This window comes from Phyllobates terribilis, unplaced genomic scaffold, assembly GCF_046119375.1.
Source record: "Phyllobates terribilis strain yellow unplaced genomic scaffold, ASM4611937v1 Scaffold_3__8_contigs__length_932513732, whole genome shotgun sequence".
Lineage (NCBI taxonomy): Eukaryota > Metazoa > Chordata > Amphibia > Anura > Dendrobatidae > Phyllobates > Phyllobates terribilis.
In genome coordinates, this window is record NW_027362763.1 from 488,515,655 (window position 1) to 488,538,680 (window position 23,026).

Below are 23,026 nucleotides of genomic sequence, written 5' to 3' on the forward strand. Positions count from 1 at the left end.
TAACAAAAAACACCTGCAAAGGCTTCCTAAGCGTTTAAAAAGGTCCCTTAGTTTGTTTCAGTAGGCTCCACAATCATGGGGAAGACTGCTGACTTGACAGATGTCTAGAAGGCAGTCATTGACACACTCCACAAGGTCCCAGAGTTCCAATTTTCATTTTGAAATCAAAGTCCCAGAGTCTGGAGGAAGAGTGTAGAGGCACACAATCCAAGCTGCTTGTCTCTTTCCTCATGTGCAGGCATTGCAGGACCTTAGGTATCCATGGCAGCTGTCACTATATCAGTGGTCATAACTATGGATACCTAAGGTCCTGCAATGCCTACACATGAGGAAACAGACATAGCGAATCAGAAAAACTATACTACATTTCTAATTGCAGGTATTTGCTAATATTATTATTATTACACCTACTACATATTGGGGTAGGATCTTGGAGATGGGAATACCCCTTTAAGTACACTTTGAAACCAACGCAGATCCAGCACTTACTGATCATGCTAGAAGCGATGATGTCCCATACATTGGTCATTTGACCATTGCAAACAGTCACTGGACACAGTGGTCAAATGACACACGTGCAAACGTCACCACTGACAGTAACTGACTACAATAAAGTGAAATATTTAAGATCATTCTGTACTCCATGGCAAATTTTAAAAAAAATCCCAGAAAACCTATTTACACCGCTCATTTTGGCAAATAAGGAATTAAAATTCAGCTCCTAAGAAAGTAAGCCATTAATATCACTTTTTTTCTGATTTAAGCACTGCAAAATATGACAAGACACTTGGCTGATTAACAGCAATTAAGCAAAAATGCTGATCAAGAAGGTGGAAGTTGGTGAATTTTAATGACGTACATGGTTAAACATCTTTATGAGTACGGATCCTTAGCCTCTACATTTCACTTTCCCTCAGCCCAATTACAGTCTGCATTAACCTTTTCACCCCAAAGCCTGTTTTCACCTTCATGACCAAGACGATTTTTTCAATTCTGACCACTGTCACTTTATGAGGTAATAACTCTGGAACGCTTCAATTGATCCCACTGATTCTGATATAGTTTTTTCGTGACATATTGTACTTCATGATAGTGGTAAAATTTCTTTGATATGACTATGTTTATTTGTGAAAAAAACAGAAATTTGGCAAAAATTTTGAAAATTTAGCAATTTTCAAACTTTTAATTTTTATGCCCTTAAATCAGAGAGTCATGTCACACAAAATAATTAATAAATAACATTTCCCACATGTCTACTTTACATCAGCACAATTTTTGAAACATAATTTTTTTTTGTTACAAAGTTAGAAGGGTTAAAAGTTGACCAGCGATTTCTAATTTTTACAGCAAAATTTCCAAAACCATTTTTATTAGGGACCACATCATATTTGAAGTGACTTTGAGGGGTCTATATGACAGAAAATACCCAAAAGTGACACCATTCTAAAAACTGCACCCCTCAAGGTGCTCATAACCACATTCAAGAAGTTGATCAACCCTTGCTTCATAGCAATTAACTGAATGTGGAAGGAAAAATATAAACATTTAACTTATTTTCACAAATTTTCTCCTTTAGGCCCATTTTTTGTTACTTTCACAAGGGTAACAAAAGAAAATGGACCCCAATTTTGTTTGTGAAATTTCTCCTAAGTAAGCCGATACCCCATATGTTTGGGAAAACCACTGTTTGGGCGCACGGCAGGGCTCGGAAGGGAATGAGCGCCATTTGACTTTTTGAATGTAATATTTGCTGAAATAATTAGCGGATGCTATGTCGCGTTTGGAGAGCCCCTGATGTGCCTAAACAGTGGAAAACCCCCACAAGTGACATTCTGGAAACTAGACCCCTCAGGGAACTTGTATAGATGTGTGGTGAGCACCTTGAACCCCCAGGTGCTTCACAAAAGTTTATAATGTTGAGCCATGAAAATAAAAAAAATCATATTTTTCCCACAAAAATGTTTTTCAGTCCCAAATTTTGCACTTTCACAAGGATAACAGGAGAAATTGTGCTATATAATTTGTTGTGCAATTTCTCCTGAGTACACTGATACCCGATATGTGAGGGGAAACTACTGTTTGGGTGCACGGCAGGGCTCGGAAGGGAAGGAGCGCCATTTGACTTTTTTAATGTAAAATTTGCTGGAATAATTAGCGGATGCCATGTCGCGTTTGGAGAGCGCCTGATGTGCCTAAACAGTGGAAACTGCCCACAAGTGACACAATTTTGGAAACTAGACCCCTCAGGGAACTTATCTAGATATGTGGTGAGCACCTTGAACCCCCAGGTGCTTCACAGAAGTTTATAACGTTGAGGTGTGAAAAAAAAAATCACATTTTTCCCACAAAAATGTTGTTTAACCCCAAATTTTTCATTTTCTCCTGAGTACACCGATACCCCATATATGATTGAAAACTACTTTTGAGGCACAGTGCAAAGCTCAAGTTCAATATATAAAAATATTTAAATCATAAGGAATACCAAAGTGAGCACATAAACCCTTAAAAAGCTATCTTTACTTAAATTATTTAAAAAGCCACCAATAAATCCCTAGTGCAACCAAAGAACCAAAAAGCCGTCCAGTCAAAAATATTCGGCTAACTGAAAAGGCCCGGTAGAACAACCATCAACGTACCAACTGGTGTTGTCTCTTATCATCAGATACATGGATAGAGGTACAAAAAGAGACAGCCTATATCCATTACACATGTTAGATCATACTCAAAACACATAGTAATACAATAGTGGTGCAGGTTGTGGGTTAAATATGTTACCCAGGATCACCACCTAAGGCCTAAGTAACCCTGACAGATATACCTACTCGCCTGCAGTGGGGGTTGGCACCCTAGATGCTGAGGTTTTGGCGCCCCTGCTCCATGGTGGCTGTCCCTCCCTTTCGCTCTTTGGCCCAGGTATAGCAGTAAAGCTGCGGGAGCCTAGGCTAGACAGAGTCCAACTGGCTAAAGGAGGGGCAGGGAGGTATTGGAAGAAAGATGTTACTTATCATTTATGATGTCGATGAGTAGATGAAGTTTTTCAAGTCTCTGCCTCGACACTTTTCCCCAGAGTTTCATCAGGAGGCCGCCGTCCATATAATAAAGAGGTGCAGAAAGATTGGTATTCAGATATTAAAGGCCCATGATGGTGTCAATCATGGACCTTTAATATTCGGGCGAATATTTTTGACTGGACTGCTTTTTGGTTCTTTGGTTGCACTAGGGATTTATTGGTGTCTTTTTAAATAATTGAAATAAAGATAGTTTTTTAAGGGTTTGTGTGCGCACAGTGCAAAGCTCAGAAAGGAAGAAGTGCCATATTGGAGTTCAGATTTTGCTGGATTGGTTTGAGGGTCCAATGTCACATTGGCATAGACCATGAAGTGCCAGTACAGCATAACCCCACATAAGAGACCCCATTTTACAAACTACACCTCTCAATGAATTCATCTGGGGATGCAGTGATCATGTTGACACCACAGGTGTGTCACACAATTTAATACCATTGGGCAATAAAGAGAAAATAATTACATTCTTACCACCAAAATTTTGTTTTTAGCCCAGATTTTATATTTTCATACTGGAAAATGGGTAAAAATGGCACCAAAATGTGTCCCACAATTTCTGCTGAATGTAGAAATACCACATATGTGGCTGTACAGTACTGCTTAGCCACACGATGAGACTCGGGAGGGATGCAGGACTATTTGCCTCCTGGAGCGCAGATTTTCCTAGAATAGTTTGTGAACTCCATATACAGAGCCCCTAAGTGCTAGAAGAGCAGAATCCCCCCTCAAGTGACCCCATTTTGGAAAGTATACCCCTTTGGGAATTTATCTACAGGTGTAGTGATGATTTTGACTCCATGGATGTTTTCTATAAACAAGCAGTAGTGGATGTTGCCGAGTGAAAATTGCAAACTGCCATTATAGTCCCCAGTACGTTGTAGTGCCCAGAATGTTATGCCCAGCTCGTGCTTCTGGAGACACGCACCCGTAAATTAGGCAGGCTCTCATCACACTGGGGCTCAGAAAGGAGGGGGGCATTTGGATATGGGAGCACAGAATTTGCTGAATTTCTTTTGGGGGGTGAGGAGTCATAGTGCTTTTCCAGAGCCTTTGTACTACCAGTAACTTGGAAGCCCCCTATGTTTCGGTTGACAGATGACGGACCTGAGTGGGGACTTGCTTTTTTGTGGATTGAGTTGAAGCTTTTATTGGGAACATTTTACATAAAATTTTGGATCACATTTATCCAGCGCTCTACTCTGAGCACTTATATCGGGGTTTCTATCTAAATCTCCCAGTGACGTGATTCTGATGAAACCCCCCGATGGATCCATTCACTATAATGAGGCAGCAGAGTTACTCTGGACTTCATTTGGCCTCTGCTCAGCACTGTCCTTCTTTTCAGAAGTGCACAAAACTGTGCCTGACGGCACTTTTATGCACGCCTAAGAAGATGGACACTGCCGGATCACAGGGCAGACGGCATCCACAGTGCCTCCATCTGCCTCATTATAGGGAATCTTCCGCCGGGACTTCTGTCTGAATCACGTATTTCAGAGATTCACACTGAAGCCCCGGTGTAAGCGCTCAGTGCAGAGAACAGGATCAATGTGTGCCGCCAAGCCTTACTGCGATCTTTGGGAGGCAGAATGAACAAATCAACAGCAGGTGAAGAATTGGTTTTATTTTTTACGCCATTCCTCGTGCGGTATAACTGATTACATGATTTTATTTTTCGTATCGGTGCGATTACAACGATACCACATTTATATCGGGTTTTTATGTTTGGCTGCTGTCACCACTAGAATACATTTTTTTTATTGCAAAAACAAGTTTTTTCATCCCCACATTTAGACAGCTATAATTTTTCCATATTTTGGCTGACAGTCATATGAGGACTTGTTTTTTGTGAGACAAGTTGATGGTTTTATTGGTACTCGGGTAAATGACATTTTTTGATCGCTTTCTATTCTGATTTTTGTGAGGCAGAATGAACAAAAACCAGCAATTCAGGAATAGTTTTTTTTTCTTTTTTTTTATGTTGTTCCGCGTGTAGTAAAACTGATAAGGTAGCTTTATTCTTCGGGTCAGTATGATTACAGAAATACCACATTTCTATAGTTTTTTTACGTTTTGTTGCTCTTATACAAAAACTATTTTATAGAAAAAAGAATTATTTTTGCATCACTTTAATCTGAGAGCTATAACATTGTTATTTTTCCACTGCGGGACCTGTATGGCGGCTTTTTTTTTTGCGGGACAAGAAGATGTTTTCAGCGGTACCATTTTTATTTACATTCGTACTTTTGATTGAGTTTTATTGCATTTTTGGCTCGGCTGTACGATGATAAAGCATAGTTTTTTGCCACTTTTTTTTTTTACGGTGTTCACTGGAGGGGCTAACGTATATATATATATATATATATATATATTTATATATATATTACAATTTTCAATAACTTTTTTTTACATTGTCCCAGGATGGGTCATCAACTTTCCACTGACTGATCGCTGATCTGATACTCTGCAATGCTTCTGCACTGCAGAGCAGCGTCTGACAGGCAGGGAGGAGGCGTGTCAGCGCCTGGTCTCTGAGCAGGCGCTGACAAGACACCTTCCCTGAAGGAACCTGCAGCCATCGTGTTGTCCTGATGGGAGCAGACAAGGAGCTCACTCCCTATGCGATGCTCCTCGATGTCTCTGTCACTATGGACAGTGGCTTCAGACCCCTCTGATGCTAGCACCGATCTTGGGTGTTGCTGCAAGGTGTTGGCTGAGATATTGTAGATAGTGTGTATAGAGCTGACACCCGCACTTAAACACGGCGGCACTCAGCGTGAGCCCGTGCGATTGTCACGCAGTATATACAGGTGTATCTCACTAAATTAGAATATCATCTAAAAGTTAATCTATTTCAGTTCTTCAATACAAAAAGTGAAACTCATATTATATAGAGTCATTACAAACAGAGTGATCTATTTCAAGTGTTTATTTCTGTTAATGTTGATGATTATGGCTTACAGCCAATGAAAACACAAAAGTCATTATCTCAGTAAATTAGAATACTTTATAACAACAGCTTGAAAAATGTTTTTAAAATCCAAAATGTTGGCCTACTGAAATGTATGTTCAGTAAATGCACTCAATACTTGCTCGGGGCTCCTTTTGCATCAATTACTGCATCAATGTGGCGTGGCATGGAGGCGATCAGCCTGTGGCACTGCTGAGGTGTTATGGAAGCCCAGGTTGCTTTGAAAGCAGTCTTCAGCTCGTCTGCATTGTTGGGTCTGGTGTCTCTCATCTTCCTCTTGACAATACCCCATAGATTCTCTATGGGGTTATGGTTAGGCGAGTTTGCTGGCCAATCAAGCACAGTGATACTGTTGTTTTTAAACCAGGTATTGGTACTTTTGGCAGTGTGGACAGGCGCCAAGTCCTGCTGGAGAATTAAATTTCCATCTCCAAAAAGCTTGTTGGCAGAGGGAAGCATGAAGTGCTCTAAAATTTCCTGGTAGACGGCTGCGCTGACTTTGGTCTTGATAAAACATAGTGGACCTACACCAGCAGATGACATGGCTCCCCAAACCATCACTGATTGTGGAAACTTCACACTAGCCCTGAAGCAGCTTGGATTGTGTGTCTCTCCACTCTTCCTCCAGACTCTGGGACCTTGATTTCCAAATGAAAATTGGAACTCTGGGACCTTATGGAGTGTGTCAATGACTGCCTTCTGGACATCTGTCAAGTCAGCAGTCTTCCCCATGATTGTGGAGCCTATTGAAACAGACTAAGGGACCTTTTTAAACGCTTAGGAAGCCTTTGCAGGTGTTTTTTTGTTAATTATTGTAATTTACTGAGATAATGACTTTTGTGTTTTCATTGGCTGTAATCCATAATCATCAACATTAACAGAAATAAACACTTGAAATAGATCACTCTGTTTGTAATGACTATATAATATGAGTTTCACTTTTTGTAATGAAGAACTGAAATAAATTAACTTTTGAAGATATTCTAATTTAGTGAGATGCACCTGTATAAGGCGGTTTGCAGGAACGCAGCTCCCGCATCGTCGTATATATACGATGCATGTCGGGAAGGTGTTAAAATAGGCTCAGAAATATTTTGGTGGCGGATATATTAAAGTGATTTTATTTAAAATGTCAGCCTGTTCTACGCACTTAAATGGGGTTTTCCCATTTTATAAAGTGATGGCAAATTGCTGTTACTTTATCATTGATCCTAAGAATAAATGGGAAGTAGCAATGAGTTCCTTTCACTATGGTGCCATGACCACTTTCTGTGCTAGTAAATGCTGTGTAACTACATTAAAGTAAATGAGGCTATACTACAGTCCCTTGTACAGCCAAATGCTAGAAGCATCACTGTAAAGGAAAAATCTAGAATGAGATGCAGTGCTGGCTAGCATAAGTATATGGCATATTCTTGAGATATGCTATCTCTTAATAAAATGGGTATACACCTTTAACCCCTTTACCCCCGAAGGTGGTTTGCACGTTAATGACCAGGCCAATTTTTTTAATTATTACCTCATAAAGTGAAAGTAGTTAGAACTCTGGAACGCATCAACGGATCCCCCTGATTCTGAGACTGATTTCTAGTGACATATTGTACTTCATGATAGTGGTAAAATATATTCAATATGACTTGCGTTTGTGAAAAAAATCGGAAATTTGGTGAAAATGTAGCAATTTTCAAAATTTTAATTTTCATGCCCTTAAATCAGAGAGAAATGTCACACAAAATAGTTAATAAATAACATTTCCCACATGGCTACTTTACATCAGCACAATTTTGGAGCCATCATTTTTTTTTTGTTAGGAAGTTATAAGGGTTAAAAGTTGACCAGCGATTTCTCATTTTTCCAACAAAATTTACAAAACCATTTTTTAGGGACCACATCACATTTGAAGTGACTTTGAGGGGCCTTTATGACAGAAAATACCCAAAAGTGACACCATTATGAAAACTGCACAACTCAAGGTCCTCAGAACCACATTCAAGGAGTTTATTAACTCTTCAGGTGCTTCACAGGAATTTTTGGAATGTGGAAGAAAAAAATTAACATTTAAACTTTTTTCACACAAATTTTACTTCAGGCCCCAAATTTTTAATTTTTTCAAGGGTAACAAGAGAAAATGGACCCCAAAATGTGTTGTGCAATTTCTCCAGAGCACGCCAGTACTCCATATGTGGGGGTAAAACCACTGTTTGGGCGCACGGCAGGGTTCGGAAGGGAAGGAGCGCCATTTGACTTTTTGAATGTAAAATTTGCTGGAATAATTAGCGGACCCATGTCGCGTTTGGAGAGCTCCTGAGGTGCCTAAACAGTGGAAAACCCCCACAAGTGACCCAATTTTGGAAACTAGACCCCTCAGGGAACTTATCTAGATGTGTGGTGAGCACCTTGAACCCCCAGGTGATTCACAGAAGTTTATAACGTAGAGCCGTGAAAATTACAAAATCAAACTTTTTCCACAAAAATGTTGTTTAGCCCCAATTTTTTTATTTTCACAGGGGTAAGAGGAGAAAATGGACCCCAAAAACTATTGTGCAATTTCTCCTGAGCACGCCGATACCCCATATGTGGGGAAAACACACAGTTTGGGCACATGGCAGGGTTCAGAATGGAAGTGTGACTTTTTGAATGCAAAATTGGCTGGAATCGACAGCTGATGCCATGTGGCGTTTGGAGAGCCCCTGATGCGCCTAAACAGTGGAAACCATCCATAAGTGACGCAATTTTGGAAACTAGACCCCTCAAGGATTTTATCAAGGGGTGTAGTGAACATTTTGAACCCAGAGGTACAACACAGAATTTGATAACATTAGGTCATCATATTGAATAAGTTGTCATTAGTCTTGAGCGCAAGTGCTAGCTACTTGAGTTTGCATCAGGTACTCGGGTATGCACCATGTATCGCGGGTGCTCGAGTGACATGCTCAAGTCCCGCACCACATGTTTCACAGTTGTTAGACACCCCAAAAAAACCATGCGGGGATCGCTCGTGCATAGCAGGCAATCCCCGCAAGGTTTATCTGTCTGTAAAACAGTCGCAAAACATATGGGGCACAGACTCAAGCACCCGCGATACTCGGTGCATACCCGAGCACCCAATGAAAACTCAAGTAACGAGCACTTGCGCTCATCACTAGTCGCCATATCATCATTTTTTTTATTTACTTCTGAAAAAATCCCAACCCCAACACAACCCCAACCCTAGCACAACAGTAATCCCAACACATCAAGAGCACAAATATAACCCTAGTACAACCCTAACCCTTACCCTAGACTTTATTTTTTTATGCCGTTCCTCGTACTGTATAAGTGATTAGACGACTTTATTATTCGGGTCAGTGCGATTACAGCGATACCAAATTCATATCGAGTTTTTATGTTTGCCAGCTGTAACACACTAAAAGACTCTTTTAGTTTTGCAAAGACTAGTTTTTGCAATCATTTTTCCATATTTCGGCCGATAGATTCATGTAAGGGCTTGATTTTTGCGGGACAAGTAGACATTTTTTATTGTTACCATTTTCGGACAAATTACATTTTTTGATCGCTTTCTATTCTGATTTTTGGGAGGCAGAACAAAAACCAACAATTCAGGAATTGTTTTTTTTGTTATGCCGTTCAGAGTGGTAAAATTGATAAGGCAGCTTTATTCTTCAGGTCAGTACGTTTACAGCGATACTACATTTATATAGTTTTTTTTTTATGTTTTGGCACTTCTACACAATAAAAACTATTTTATAGAAAAAAGAAAATTTGGATCGCTTTATTGAGAGCTATAACTTTTTTCTTTTTCGGCTGATGGAGCTGTACGGCGGCTTATTTTTTGCAGGACAAGATGACATTTTCAGCGGTACCATTTTTACTTACATTCGTCTTTTTGATCACGTTTTATTCCATTTTTTGTTTGGCGGTATGATGAAGCATTATTTTTGCTTCGTTTTTAATTTTTTTTTACCGTGTTCACTAAAGGGGTTAACTAGTGGGACAGTTTTATAGGTCAGGTCGTTCCAGACACGGTAATACCAAATATTCATAATATTTATTTATGGGTACAGTATATTTTTATTTTTTGCATTATTTTCTTTTTAAACATTTTTACAATTTTTAAAAAAAAAATATTCACTTTCTTACACTGTTTTTTTTTACTTTTACACTTTGTCCCACTATGAGACTTTTATTTTTTGCACGCTGATCGCTTGCACAGCATAGGGATGAAGTAGCATCCTTATGTTATGCAGGCTGTCAGTCCCTGCAGACACAAGTTAGATAGATCGTGTTCAGTGCACGATCTATCTAACTTGCTGACATCGGGTCACCATGGCAAAGATCGGGACCCCACGCACACAGCACGGGGTCCTAATCCAAGGTAAGAGGGGCGCTCTTACCGCTGTCTGCCCCGGAAATGTTGCGATTGACTTCGACTTCAGGGTTAATGTGCTGGGAGTGGTGCGGGACCGCTCCTGGCACATAGTACCGGGTGTCAGCTGTGAGAATCAGCTGACACCCAGCGGTGATCGCCCCGCACAGCATCTGTGCGGGCACGATCACATTGTGCGTAATAGTACATACCTGGTCAAATAGGCCCAGGTCACAGGCACGTACTATTACTGACAATGTCAGTAAGGGGTTAAGGTCAACAAGAGAAATGCTTAATGATCAATTCACGATGATTGTGCATACTAAACAGGCCAATCAACAATGAACAAGGAGAACGCTTGTTTTGGCCTGTGAAATTATATTTTAGTTTGCACAATTATCGTTTTCGGCAGTGCATTATCAAGTGTAAACAGGGCCTGTGCTGTTGAGAACAATGGTCGCCTATGCGCACTGAAGAATCTATTACAGCCCATTCATTGTGCATCTGAAACTGGATTGAGCTGTATAAACAGCCTATTAAATTGGAAAAAGTTGCTGGTCGGCAGCCTTTTAATTCTACGCATTACGCAGTGAGAATGGACCTTAAATCTCAGTGGTTCACCAGGCATTGTTCAGCTTTAAACAAACTAGAGAACCTGTCTCTCTTAGGGTGGTTTCACACACTACAGTCTTTTGTGACAATGTCAGAAGTGGTTCCAACAGTACTTAGTCCTGTTACTGAGGCTATGTGCCCACGATGCAGAAATGCTCCGGATTTTTCCTGAGCGTTTCTGCATCTCCATGGCAGAAAAAACGCATGCGGATTGTACATGCAGATTTTTACATGCGTTTTTCCTGCCAGGGACAAGCGTTTGTCAAGCGTTTTGCACATGTGATTTCGCATGCGGGTTGTCAAGCGCTTTTCCAAGTGATTTTAGCATCACTTGGAAAGTGCTTGACAACTTGGTCACACTATATAAATCCATGCAACTGGCATGGATTTATATAGTGTGACAAAGTTAAGTTCTTAAAAAAAAAAAAAAAAAACCATTATACTCACCTTCCGATGGCCCCCGGTCTCCTTCTCCGGTGTCTTCGGCGGCTCACGGTAGTGACCTTCCATGACGTCATTTAGTCATGTGACAGGTCACGCGACCGCCGACGTCCCGCACCGTACCGGAGACCGGGGGCCATCAGAAGGTGAGTATAATGATTTTTTTTATTTTAAATTCTTTTTTTTACAGGTACTATGGTACTCTGTTCTGGTTGAGAGTCTCTTCTTCTCCAGACCTAGGTACCATTCGCACAGTGAATCGCTTAATATTCGCATGTGCACATGTAGTATTGCGGATATTAAGCGATTCAATGCAAGTCAATGGCGGCGAAAATGCCGCGATTACGCAAAATTAATGGTAGTGCTGCAGATTTTTCCACAATGAGAATTCGCAGCGGAAATTTCCGCAGCATGTGCACTGCACATGCGGATTATCATTGGGGAACATTGCAGACCTTCTACCAAGCATTTTTTTAAGCGTTTTCGCGGCGGAATTGCCGCTGCGGAAACGCTTAAATAATGCATAGTGGGCACACAGCCTAAATCTACTTCTTCAGTGTTGTAAAAAAAAATCAAAAAACCACCTGTTAAAATCAGGATATTAGTGTGATACCATAAGTTTTGCAATTACGGTATTCTACTGGCAGTTTATCACTTCTGAGTCAATGAGGTGCCCCAGGTGCCATACGGATCAGTCATAAGCTGAATCTGTCACAATGTAATGGTTTTCATTATGAACAGAAGCCATGATACATAGCCTGTAAGAGCTTTTCTACTTTACAAAAAACACTTAAACAGCTCCCAAGGTTGAGCGTGATCATATGAAACATCATGAGACTTTCTTTTCAGCACTTGTTTGCAACTTACAAGGCTGCTTAGCAGAAAGTTATTTGTCTTTTATATGATGCTTAAAGGGGTGGACCACTACTTTATAAGCTCCTCTCATTTGAACTAACTGCTATAGGTAAGCTCTTTTCTTAATCCCTTAGCTTTCCCAAATCCTGAGATTCTCCCTAGTTCACATGATCTCTGGATGAGAATCCTCTGACTTCCTGTGATGTTGCATCAATTTCTCCACGAGTTCCTGGCTCTGGAATCTGATGTGACATCACAATCATGAGACTTTCATGCTTTGTGGGAGTGTCTCTATTCAGCAAAGTTCACTCATTGCTTCTGTGAATATGGTTTGCATACACCGCTCTCCGATCTTTCTGCATATTTCTCCCTTTAGCGCTCTCACTTGTATCTACATGCATATAGTAGAGTGTACATATACAGTACAGACCAAAAGTTTGGACACACCTTCTCATTTAAAGATTTTTCTGTATTTTCATGACTATGAAAATTGTACATTCACACTGAAGGCATTAAAACTATGAATTAACACATGGAATTATATACTTAACCAAAAAAGTGTGAAACAACTGAAAATATGTCTTATATTCTAGGTTCTTCAAAGTAGCCACCTTTTGCTTTGAAGACTGCTTTGCACACTCTTGGCATTCTCTTGATGAGCTTCAAGAGGTAGTCACCGGAAATGGTTTTCACTTCACAGGTGTGCCCTGTCAGGTTTAATAAGTGGGATTTCTTGCCTTATAAATGGGGTTGGGACCATCAGTTGTGTTGTGCAGAAGTCAGGTAGATACACAGCTGATAGTCATACTGAATAGACTGTTAGAATTTGTATTATGGCAAGAAAAAAGCAGCTAAGTAAAAAACGAGTGGCCATCATTACTTTAAGAAATGAAGGTCAGTCAGTCCGAAAAAATTGGGCAAACTTTGAATGTGTCCCCAAGTGCAGTTGCAAAAACCATCAAGCGCTACAAAGAAACTGGCTCACATGAGGACCGCCCCAGGAAAGGAAGACCAAGAGTCACCTCTGCTTCTGAGGATAAGTTTATTCGAGTCACCAGCCTCAGAAATCGCAGGTTAACAGCAGCTCAGATTAAAGACTAGGTCAATGCCACACAGAGTTCTAGCAGCAGACAGATCTCTACAACAACTGTTAAGAGGAGACTTTGTGCAGCAGGCCTTCATGGTAAAATAGCTGCTAGGAAACCACTGCTAAGGACAGGCAACAAGCAGAAGAGACTTGTTTGGGCTAAAGAACACAAGGAATGGACATTAGACCAGTGGAAATCTGTGCTTTGGTCTGATGAGTCCAAATTTGAGATCTTTGGTTCCAACCACCGTGTCTTTGTGCGACGCAGAAAAGGTGACCGGATGGACTCTACATGCCTGGTTCCCACCGTGAAGCATGGAGGAGGAGGTGTGATGGTGTGGGGGTGCTTTTCTGGTGACACTGTTGGGGATTTATTCAAAATTGAAGGCATACTGAACCAGTATGGCTACCACAGCATCTTGCAGCGGCATGCTATTCCATCCGGTTTGCGTTTAGTTGGACCATCATTTATTTTTCAACAGGACAATGACCCCAAACACATCTCCAGGCTGTGTAAGGGCTATTTGACCAACAAGGAGAGTGATGGGGTGCTACGCCAGATGACCTGGCCTCCACAGTCACCAGACCTGAACCCAATCGAGATGGTTTGGGGTGAGCTGGACTGCAGAGTGAAGGCAAAAGGGCCAACAAGTGCTAAGCATCTCTGGGAACTCCTTCAAGATTGTTGGAAGACCATTTCCGGTGACTACCTCTTAAAGCTCATCAAGAGAATGCCAAGAGTGTGCAAAGCAGTCATCAAAGCAAAAGGTGGCTACTTTGAAGAACCTAGAATATAAGACATATTTTCAGTTGTTTCACACTTTTTTGTTAAGTATATAATTCCACATGTGTTAATTCATAGTTTTGATGCCTTCAGTGTGAATGTACAAATTTCAAAGTCATGAAAATACAGAAAAATCTTGAAATGAGAAGGCGTGTCCAAACTTTTGGTCTGTACTGTACATAGGAATAAAACAAGAAAATCAGCAGAAAAGATATTTAGGGATATTCAGAGACATTATCCTTAAGCATTTATGGCAAAAAAAAAACCCAAGTAACAGTATAGGCAGCTGTATAGTCCAAATGCCATATTAATAAACACTTTTTGCTGCACTTCCCTGGTTTTCTACACAATCTGTTTTAGATTCTAATAAAACTAACCGCAAATTTAGCATAGATGACCAATAATGAGACTTCTCTGAATAAAGTAATTATGGTTACTATATAGTATTTCATGATACAATTTATTTCTGAAAATTCTCTTCCTGTCCATATTTGCAGTCCACTCCTTTTAATATCTACTGGAGGCCAGCAGAAAGAATAAAGATACGCCATAACATTTTGATACTGTAAGTAGGGTCCAACTGCTGAGATTCGGTTGACTTTTTCTCTGCAAAAAGGCAGTCTTGTTCGCCAGATGTGCGTGGAGAAACTGGAAAAGAACTTCTTCCTTCCGAAATTGACCCAGCAGTTGAAATCCATGTCCAAGAATTAACATCATATTCTAATGATATGCTATTACTTGTTAAAGTTGGAAAATAATTTTAAGACCCATTACAATTTATTTTCAGAAAACACTAATTATCCTTTCAACCTTATTCTATTTCCCTAAAGTTATTGAACATATATGGGAACTAGACTTTTTATATATATTGCAACCTCATAATATAATTAAAATCAGAGAAATCTTCTTCTTTCCCCCCCACCTTTGAGACATTTCTTCTCCATACCCTGCCTCCTGCTTGTCATTGTCTGAAAAAAACAGCTCAACATGAAGCCTGACTTCTATTGTATTCTGTGGAGAAGGGAATGGAAGTAGGAGTGAGGGAAACAAGCAGATGAAAATGCAGAAATATTGTGTTGATCTAAAGTCTTTTTCCTGAACATGAAAGCTGGATTCACATCTACACTGCTCTATATTGTTGAATAATTTCCTCTATGCCTCTGCTGCCACTGTGTGCTACATAAGGAATGAAAAGCAGGAATCCAACTCTGTGTGTTGTGCTGAGTATGAGAAACATCACAGCAGCTAGTCTCTTCCCACTAGCTCAGAGTCAATTGCAAGTTAAGAGAGCCTTGTATCTGCAATCCACGAAAGGAAAATAGAAGAGCATCAAAATATAAATACAAACAAAAAAATAAAGAAGACACATCGGTTTGTAACAAAATGCATTTTACTCTGCAATAACATATTGAAAAGCAAACAAAATCCAGTGAAAAAGTTGTACTTGCTAAAATGTAAGATTTTTTTTTCTCATAAATAGAACTTTGGCATTCAAAATTCTAGCTGTAAATCTAAAATTACAAAAAAATAATAATGCTGCCTTTGAAAAGTGAAAGGCATAAATTGGCAACCATCCAGTGGCGTCCATCTACTTATAACATGACAACCGTATTTACATGAGGTATTTTCAAGGATCCACAAAAGGAACCCGCAAACAAACACCGTTTTCAATTCTCACAACCAAAGCTGTGCTTTAAAATAGCAATTGCCCTCATTCAGCCATGTATTGGTAAAACACAAATAAATAGTAACACACGCAATGCACACTATGTATAGCAAGTTATATACGGAGAACTTAAAATACAGTTATGTACAATAATAGTTATATCAGTGTCCGTGTCGTCTGCAGCAGAAAAATCCTACTAATAAAATGACAGGGTAACGACATGCAAAAAGGTCTTTGACGCTACTCCGACATATATATTTTTGTCAGTTTAAGCAAATCAGTCTTGAGCTTAAAGAGGACCCATCACTTGTCAGAAATATGAGATTTTACCACCTGGTGTAGATGTCTCTTCTCCTGAATATGGCATTGATTTTTTTTGGTCCTGCACTTCTCCATTCCTGAGATACAGCCTTCCTCTTCCCTGTATTTAAATCTAGGCTTGTCATCCAAGTGGGTGCGGTTTCAATTCTTCTCTATGGGAGGCTTCTTGAGTAGCACACCCAATTGGCTTAAATGCCATATATACATATATAATACTTATACATACACACACAGGAAAGTGAGCAATATATCACAGGAATGCAGAGATTCAGGAAAAACAAACCAGATAAAAGCAGCATTTACACGAAGTAAAAAAAAACACATTTATGTGATTTAGAGACAGGTTCTCTTATAGGAATTAGATCCCATAGAAGGTTGAAAAACATGTCGGAAGGCCATCATATAGTTACAGCTTTTTTTTAAACATTTATAAAAAAGATAGTGCAGAAGAGCAGTGGATTTGCCCAAAGCATCAATCACGTGTTTATTTAATTTATCAGAGAGCCTCTGAATAATAAAAGCTGGAATCTGACTGGTTGCTATCAACAACTACTCTTAATTCTGCTTCAAACAGCCACCGCTAAGAGCCAAAATATTTTAAAACGATTTTGGAGAAAAAATACATTAAAGGGGTTTTCCCACGAACAAAAGTTGATTTTAATCAATAGATCTTGGAATAATAATAACTTTCACAATTGGATGTGTTTAATAAAATGTCCCTGTACTGAGATAATCTTATAAATGTTCCCATGTGTAATGGCTGTGTCTGACCGTGTATGGAACATGGTCTGATCATACCACATCTCCTGGGCAGGGGAGGAAGCAAAAGAGTATACAGACATTTCAACAGGGGATCACAGCTGATTCTTTTTCTGAGGTAAAATATCTTACTGCCTGTTCTTAAACAATGTTTTACTTCAAAGAAAGAATCCACTGTGATCCCCTGCTGTAATGTCTGTATACTCTTTTGCTTCCTCCCCTGTCCAGGAGCTGTGGTATGATCAGACAATGTTCATGCACAGTCAGACACAAACATTACAAAGGGGCACATTTATAAGGTTATCTCAGCACAGGAACATTTTATTTAAACACATCCAATTGTGGAACTTAGTATTATGCAAAGATCTATTGATTAAAATGAACTTTTGTTTGTGGGAAAACCCCTTTAATTCCTAAGTAACCAGAGATCAGAAAAGGAAATCAATGGTTGAAAATGGCAACAATACCACATGGTAACACAGGGTTAAAGGGAACCTGTAGGAAACTTTTACACCCTGCTTCCCCCTAAAACCATTTATAGGACTGTGCAGCCCTTTAGATGATAAGCCAGACAAGCCCTTTATGACCCCAAAGCGATAAATCGCGCCTTAAAGTTGGGTCTGGAAATGCATTGGGGCGTAACAATGCACTTCTAGCTTCTCAGCCTCACCGCTGTATTTCCTACCTAGCAGCACCCTTCCCTGGTCGATTGACAGGTCATTTGGTCTGCTACACGACCACTAACTCAGCCAGGGGAGGGTGCTACTGGGTAGGAAATACAGTGTGAGGCTGAGAAACTATGAATGCATAGTAACCCCTCAATGCATTTCTAAGAAAGTACAAAAGGCTGATTGTTCGCTATCTTGGGGTCATAAAGGGATTAACTGGTTTATCTTCTAAAGGGCTACACAATCATATTAATGGTTTGGGAGGGGAGAAGGGTGTTAAAGGGGATTCTGACAGCTTCTCTTTGGGTGTGCCAACCTGGACTTTGCAGAAAAATGTCCTAATTGTAAGAAGGGAAGGAAAATGGAGGGTGGGGTGACTGGACATATCTGGGATAAATACAAGCTGGCACAAGTAGGAGATTATTGCTAATAATTCATTTATCATATGTTACAATTTAGAATTGGCTAAAACCAAGACTATAAATATTAGTCAATGGCATGTATGTCTGAAAGGTCTGTTACCAAATAGATCGCCATTTGCTAACATCATGGTTTTCTGCACAAAGCAAAACAACCAGCTACTGTCAGAAGGGAGGAACCAAAAAAGGGAAAAAAGCAAGTTACAAGGGCAAAACCGCTGGCATTAAAAGTAGCACAGTCGCCCATATCAACCAAATCTGTTCCCTAATACGTCAGAGGCCCTCTGTAAATCAAATCAAGAACCTGCTTGGCTGCTAGGAGCAACTGTACTCATTTTACTAAATACTAGGCCTCGTACATAAACCGGTGAAGGTAAACCATAAGTGTTGTTTACAGCAACCAATCAAATCAGTTGTTGTACTGTAAAAACCTGCTCTGGAAAACTGAAAGCTGGATTCTGATTGGTTAGTGTAGGTGATACTGGCATTTTACCTCATGAGGCATTGTGTAATGAAGTTTTCCCTTCATTTTCAGGAACATGGGAAAGAGAAGTGAAAGCTATGAGAAAAATCTCAATTTTCTGATGTAAAAATGTGTCACAAATTTAGTGAGCCAGCTTGGCCTCTTAAAGACAAAAGAAAAATACCAACTTTAGTGAAAAAAGGAAATAAAACTTGTTAAATATATATCATGCTCTGCCTTCCTTCAGCTCCATGGCTGCAGAGGAGACAGGAAAGCGCAGTGAAGGTTCTTGGTTACTGGTTATTAATACAGTCTCGGTATGCTTGGGAAGAGCAGCAAGGTTTAATGAAGACCCCCATCGTGCAGAGTTCATCTGCCCAGAAGGTCAGCCATTAGGCGGCCAACACGAAGTCTAATGTGTTCTGTTTCACTGCTTTCATGAAAAACATATTGATCATCATCTCCCTGTGCATGCAAATTAGAGCCAGGACCTAACACAGCATAAGGCAAAAAACTATATATAAAGAGAAAAATTAATAAATATCAAATAATAGTATCATATTAGGTCAATAAATTATCCCTCCCCCATTCATTTCACTAGCTCAACTATGCTGGTGTATACATTAGTGGGCACAGCCAGAAAGCTTCACATGCGCACACATATATATATATATACATATACAAATATATACATATACAAATATATACATATATATATATATTGTATGTATATAGAAATAAAGGTGGACGTAGGTGCTGTGTAGTTATAGGGAAGGTTTCTAGTCAATGTTACGATTGTCTTAGCAATCTGCTTCACTTATTCTAGATCAGACTGATCCTAGTACCTTATTATTATACATTTGTGTAGCCATCATTAAAAAAACATGAAGTATAAGAAGTGGTATGAAAAGTTACATTGCTCACTATACATTTCTATGGCAGACTAACCACCAAAACATATAAATATTGCTCCATGCTATGTAGGTATAGTGGGAAAGTACTGTACAACTGAAGTCCTACATAGTGGGTCTAAGGAGAAGAAAAGATTAGCCTTGTGATTATCATAAAGTCAATAAGAAAGCTTTCTACACAGTGGCTCTCACCTGCAGAAGATGACCTCTCACCAGGTCAAAAGTGGACAGTTTTTGTTCCTATTTTATCCCCACTGCTCTCCTGAGTATCCAATTTTTTATTTTTTATTTTTAAATCCGTCATATGGCTCCAAACATATGGGCCATTTTTTTTAGCGCTAATTTTTATGAATATTACAAAGAGGGCATTGCTCACAAGATAATAATGCAGAAGATCCTAAAGACACAACCCCCAGAGAGTCCTGGGAGCCAAGCCCCCTTATAAAGACAATAAAAATTAGTAAGGCCTGGAATTTTGAAGCCGTATTACATATAAAAAATAAATAAAAATCAGAACAATCAGGAAAGCAAATACTAGCCAGCCACTTTTCAGCCAGTGACAGGTCCGCTGTAAGCTACATAACGTGCAGCCATTTCCCCAGTTTTGTCTTGATCACGTATTGTACAAAGAAATTAAAAAAATAAATCTGTCACCAGGTTTTTGCTATACCATCTGAGAGCAGCACGATGTAGGGGCAGAGACCGTGATTCCAACAATGTTTCACTTACTTTAGGTGCAGCATTTTTGATTAAAAACGGTTTTATCTGCTGCAGTTCTACAGAGCTGAGCTCTGTCTAGCCCCGCCCACACCACTGATTGGCAGCTTTCTGTATATGCACAGTGCCCAGGAAAGCGGTCAGTGTTGGGGGCGTGGCTGAACTAGTCATAATCTCGTGCTGATAAATCAGTAATTTTATAAAAATGACACAAAGCAGCCCAATAAGCGATACATCGCTGGAATCAAGGTCTCTGTCTCCATACTATGCTGTTCTCAGATAGCCTAGTAAACATGTGGTGACAAAGTCCCTTTAAGAAATCGTTCCTGTGAAATTTGAAGAACTACTGGGGATTGTCATTTCCGGATACGGAAGTGCCTGACAAATCTAGGATTACCAATAGTGTCCTGTAGTCAGTTGGTATACAGTCCCTTGTGTATGCTGCTCTTGCAAGCTGGGATTGCCATTATAGCTTTTTAGCATCTTATAAAAGGTTATTTTCCATATTTCAAGCAATCACCGATCCACAAATATCAGAGTATAGCTAGCTTTCTTTCTCCATGCCAAAGACTACGAATAAAGCTTCAATCTAACTAGGCATTTCTGGATCCTATTTTAGGGATACCTTTCACCCTTTGACCATATGTATTGCTTACCTGACTAAGCCCCATTAGTGTAGAAATACCACTGCTGACCCATTCTGGACAGAATTTATATCAGAGGTTTGGATGCTAAATCTGTTAAAGTTGATAGGAGGACTAAAATAAAAAATATAACATGTAACAGGAATTACAACCTTTATGCCTATTTCCCTATGATAACACTTCCGGTTTCAGTACTGGCAGCAAAGTGCTCTTACAGGACTATTGGAGTCACATCAACTAGATCTAGCTTTAATATCTAATACTCAATGCTCTGTGTACCTGAAAGACACCAATTTGTTGTATTTCAACCACAAATAAAAGTGTACTCCAATTTATTGTACTAAAGTGGTCATTAAAATGTTCTGTTTAATGTTTAAATCCCCAAGCTGTACTACAGCATGTTCTTCTATACCTACATCATGAATGAAAAAGCGATTGCCTAGCAGTTGTGAGAGATTGTGATTACTGCACAACAGAGCAAAATAAAAATCCTACTGACCCTGCTGGAAATGACTTGGAAGTGAAAAGGATTAGTTCTTAGGCCTTTATACCACCAGAATGTAACATCGATGGAGTGTGCTTAATGGGACGGTAAAGCTTCCATTTGAAATAATGGCTTTCTTCACGTTTTGGTGGCTTTATAAATGGACTAGTTTTGCCTCGCCAATCTGTCTGAAAATGGAACAAGGCTAACATTACTGTCAATACAGGAAACTTTTGCAATTGAGAGGATATGACTGTAGTCATGGCTGCATAAAAAATGACAATAGATGTGAAACATAAAAGAGAGCCTCTAAGATTAGCTTTGTCTTTGTCCATTACATCAAAGATCCGTAGAAAATACAAAATTGCAGCCTCCACTTTCCAAGCTCTTGCACATTCGGTCATGACATCTTTTTATACATTCACTGGTTTTTCATTCATTAGTTCATTTTTTTCCGGGGTGTCAGATGAGTGGGATATTCCTTGAAATGTAGAGGAGTTGTGAAATGTAGACAAAGCACCTCAGGCGTTGTGCATAGTAACGCTCCAGTATATGGCTCCCAGACTGAAATAGAGGTGAAGCATTTATTGTGAAATGTCCCAGTCCATCACTGGGTGATACAATTATCCCCCATATCCTGAGCATAGCAGTCTGACAAAGTGGTCCGCAGTTCATCAATGTCTTTTCGAAGCTGCCGCACATCTGTCAGTTTCTTGGTCAGACCCTCTGTGCTGTGGCTACCGGCTTCGCTTTCATCGGAACAGGAGTTGGAGGCTGCAGAAAATAACAGAAAACCCATTTACACATTGAAAACTCCTGTTATGCGGTCTACATAGATTTGCTGTATCTTAACTTTAACCCCTTCGCAACCCTGGGATTTTCCGTTTTTGCATTTTCGTTTTTTGCTCCACTTGTTCCCAGAGCCATAAGGTTTTTATTTTTTGGTCAATATGGCCGTGTGGGGGCTTATTTTTTGCGGGACAAGTTGCACTTTTCAACGCCATTACTAGTTTTACCATATCATGTACGGGAAAACGGGAAAAAAATTCTAAGTGCGGTGAAATTGCAAAAAAAAGTGCAATACCACAGATGTTTTTTTTTTTTTTTTTTTTTTTACCACGCTCACTGAATGCTAAAACTGACCTGCCATTATTATTCTCCAGGTCATTACGAGTTCGTAGACACCAAACATGTATAGGTTCTTTTTTATTTAAGTGGTGAAAAAAATTTCCAGAAAAAAGTGGTGAAAAAAAAAAAAAAAATGGCACCATTTTCCAAGACCCGTAGCGTCTCCATTTTCGGGATCTGGGACCGGGTAAGGGTTTACCGTTTGCGCACCGAGCTGACGTTTTTCATTGATACTATTTTGGGGTAGATCCGATGTTTTGATCGCCGTTATTGCATTTTATTGCAATGTTGCGGCGACCAAAAAACGTAATTCTGGCGTTTAGAATTTTTTATCGTTACGCCGTTTACCGATCGGATTAATTCTTTTTTTATATTGATAGATCGGGCGATTCTGAACGCGGCGATACCAAATATGTGTATGTGTGTTTTTTTTTTATTATTTTATTTTGAATGGGGCGAAAGGGGGTGATTTAAACTTTTATATTTTTTTTATATTTTTAAAAACATTTTTTTTCGCTTTTTGCTTACTTCTATAGTCTCCATAGGAGACTAGAAGCAGCACTTGTCTGATCGCCTCCTGTGCTATGAGCGCCGACCACTAGGTGGCGCTCATAGCGACCAGCTCATGACAACCACTGGAGTCTGCTGTAGACCCAGGGTTGTCA

The 23,026-nt window shown here is 39.7% G+C and overlaps 1 protein-coding gene across 4 annotated transcripts in view; it reads right to left on the reverse strand.

Moving 5' to 3' along the window:
- Nucleotides 1–16,154: 16,154 nt before the first annotated feature.
- CEP85L (centrosomal protein 85 like) overlaps nt 16,155–23,026 on the reverse strand; it is a 173,158-nt gene continuing 166,286 nt past the window's right edge. For all 4 annotated transcript variants that reach the window (XM_073675927.1, XM_073675926.1, XM_073675925.1 and 1 more), the window contains one exon: nt 16,155–22,007. In XM_073675927.1, coding sequence (XP_073532028.1) covers nt 21,841–22,007 — 167 coding nt within the window. In that variant the 3' untranslated portion in view covers nt 16,155–21,840. The remainder of the gene's footprint in view (nt 22,008–23,026) is intronic.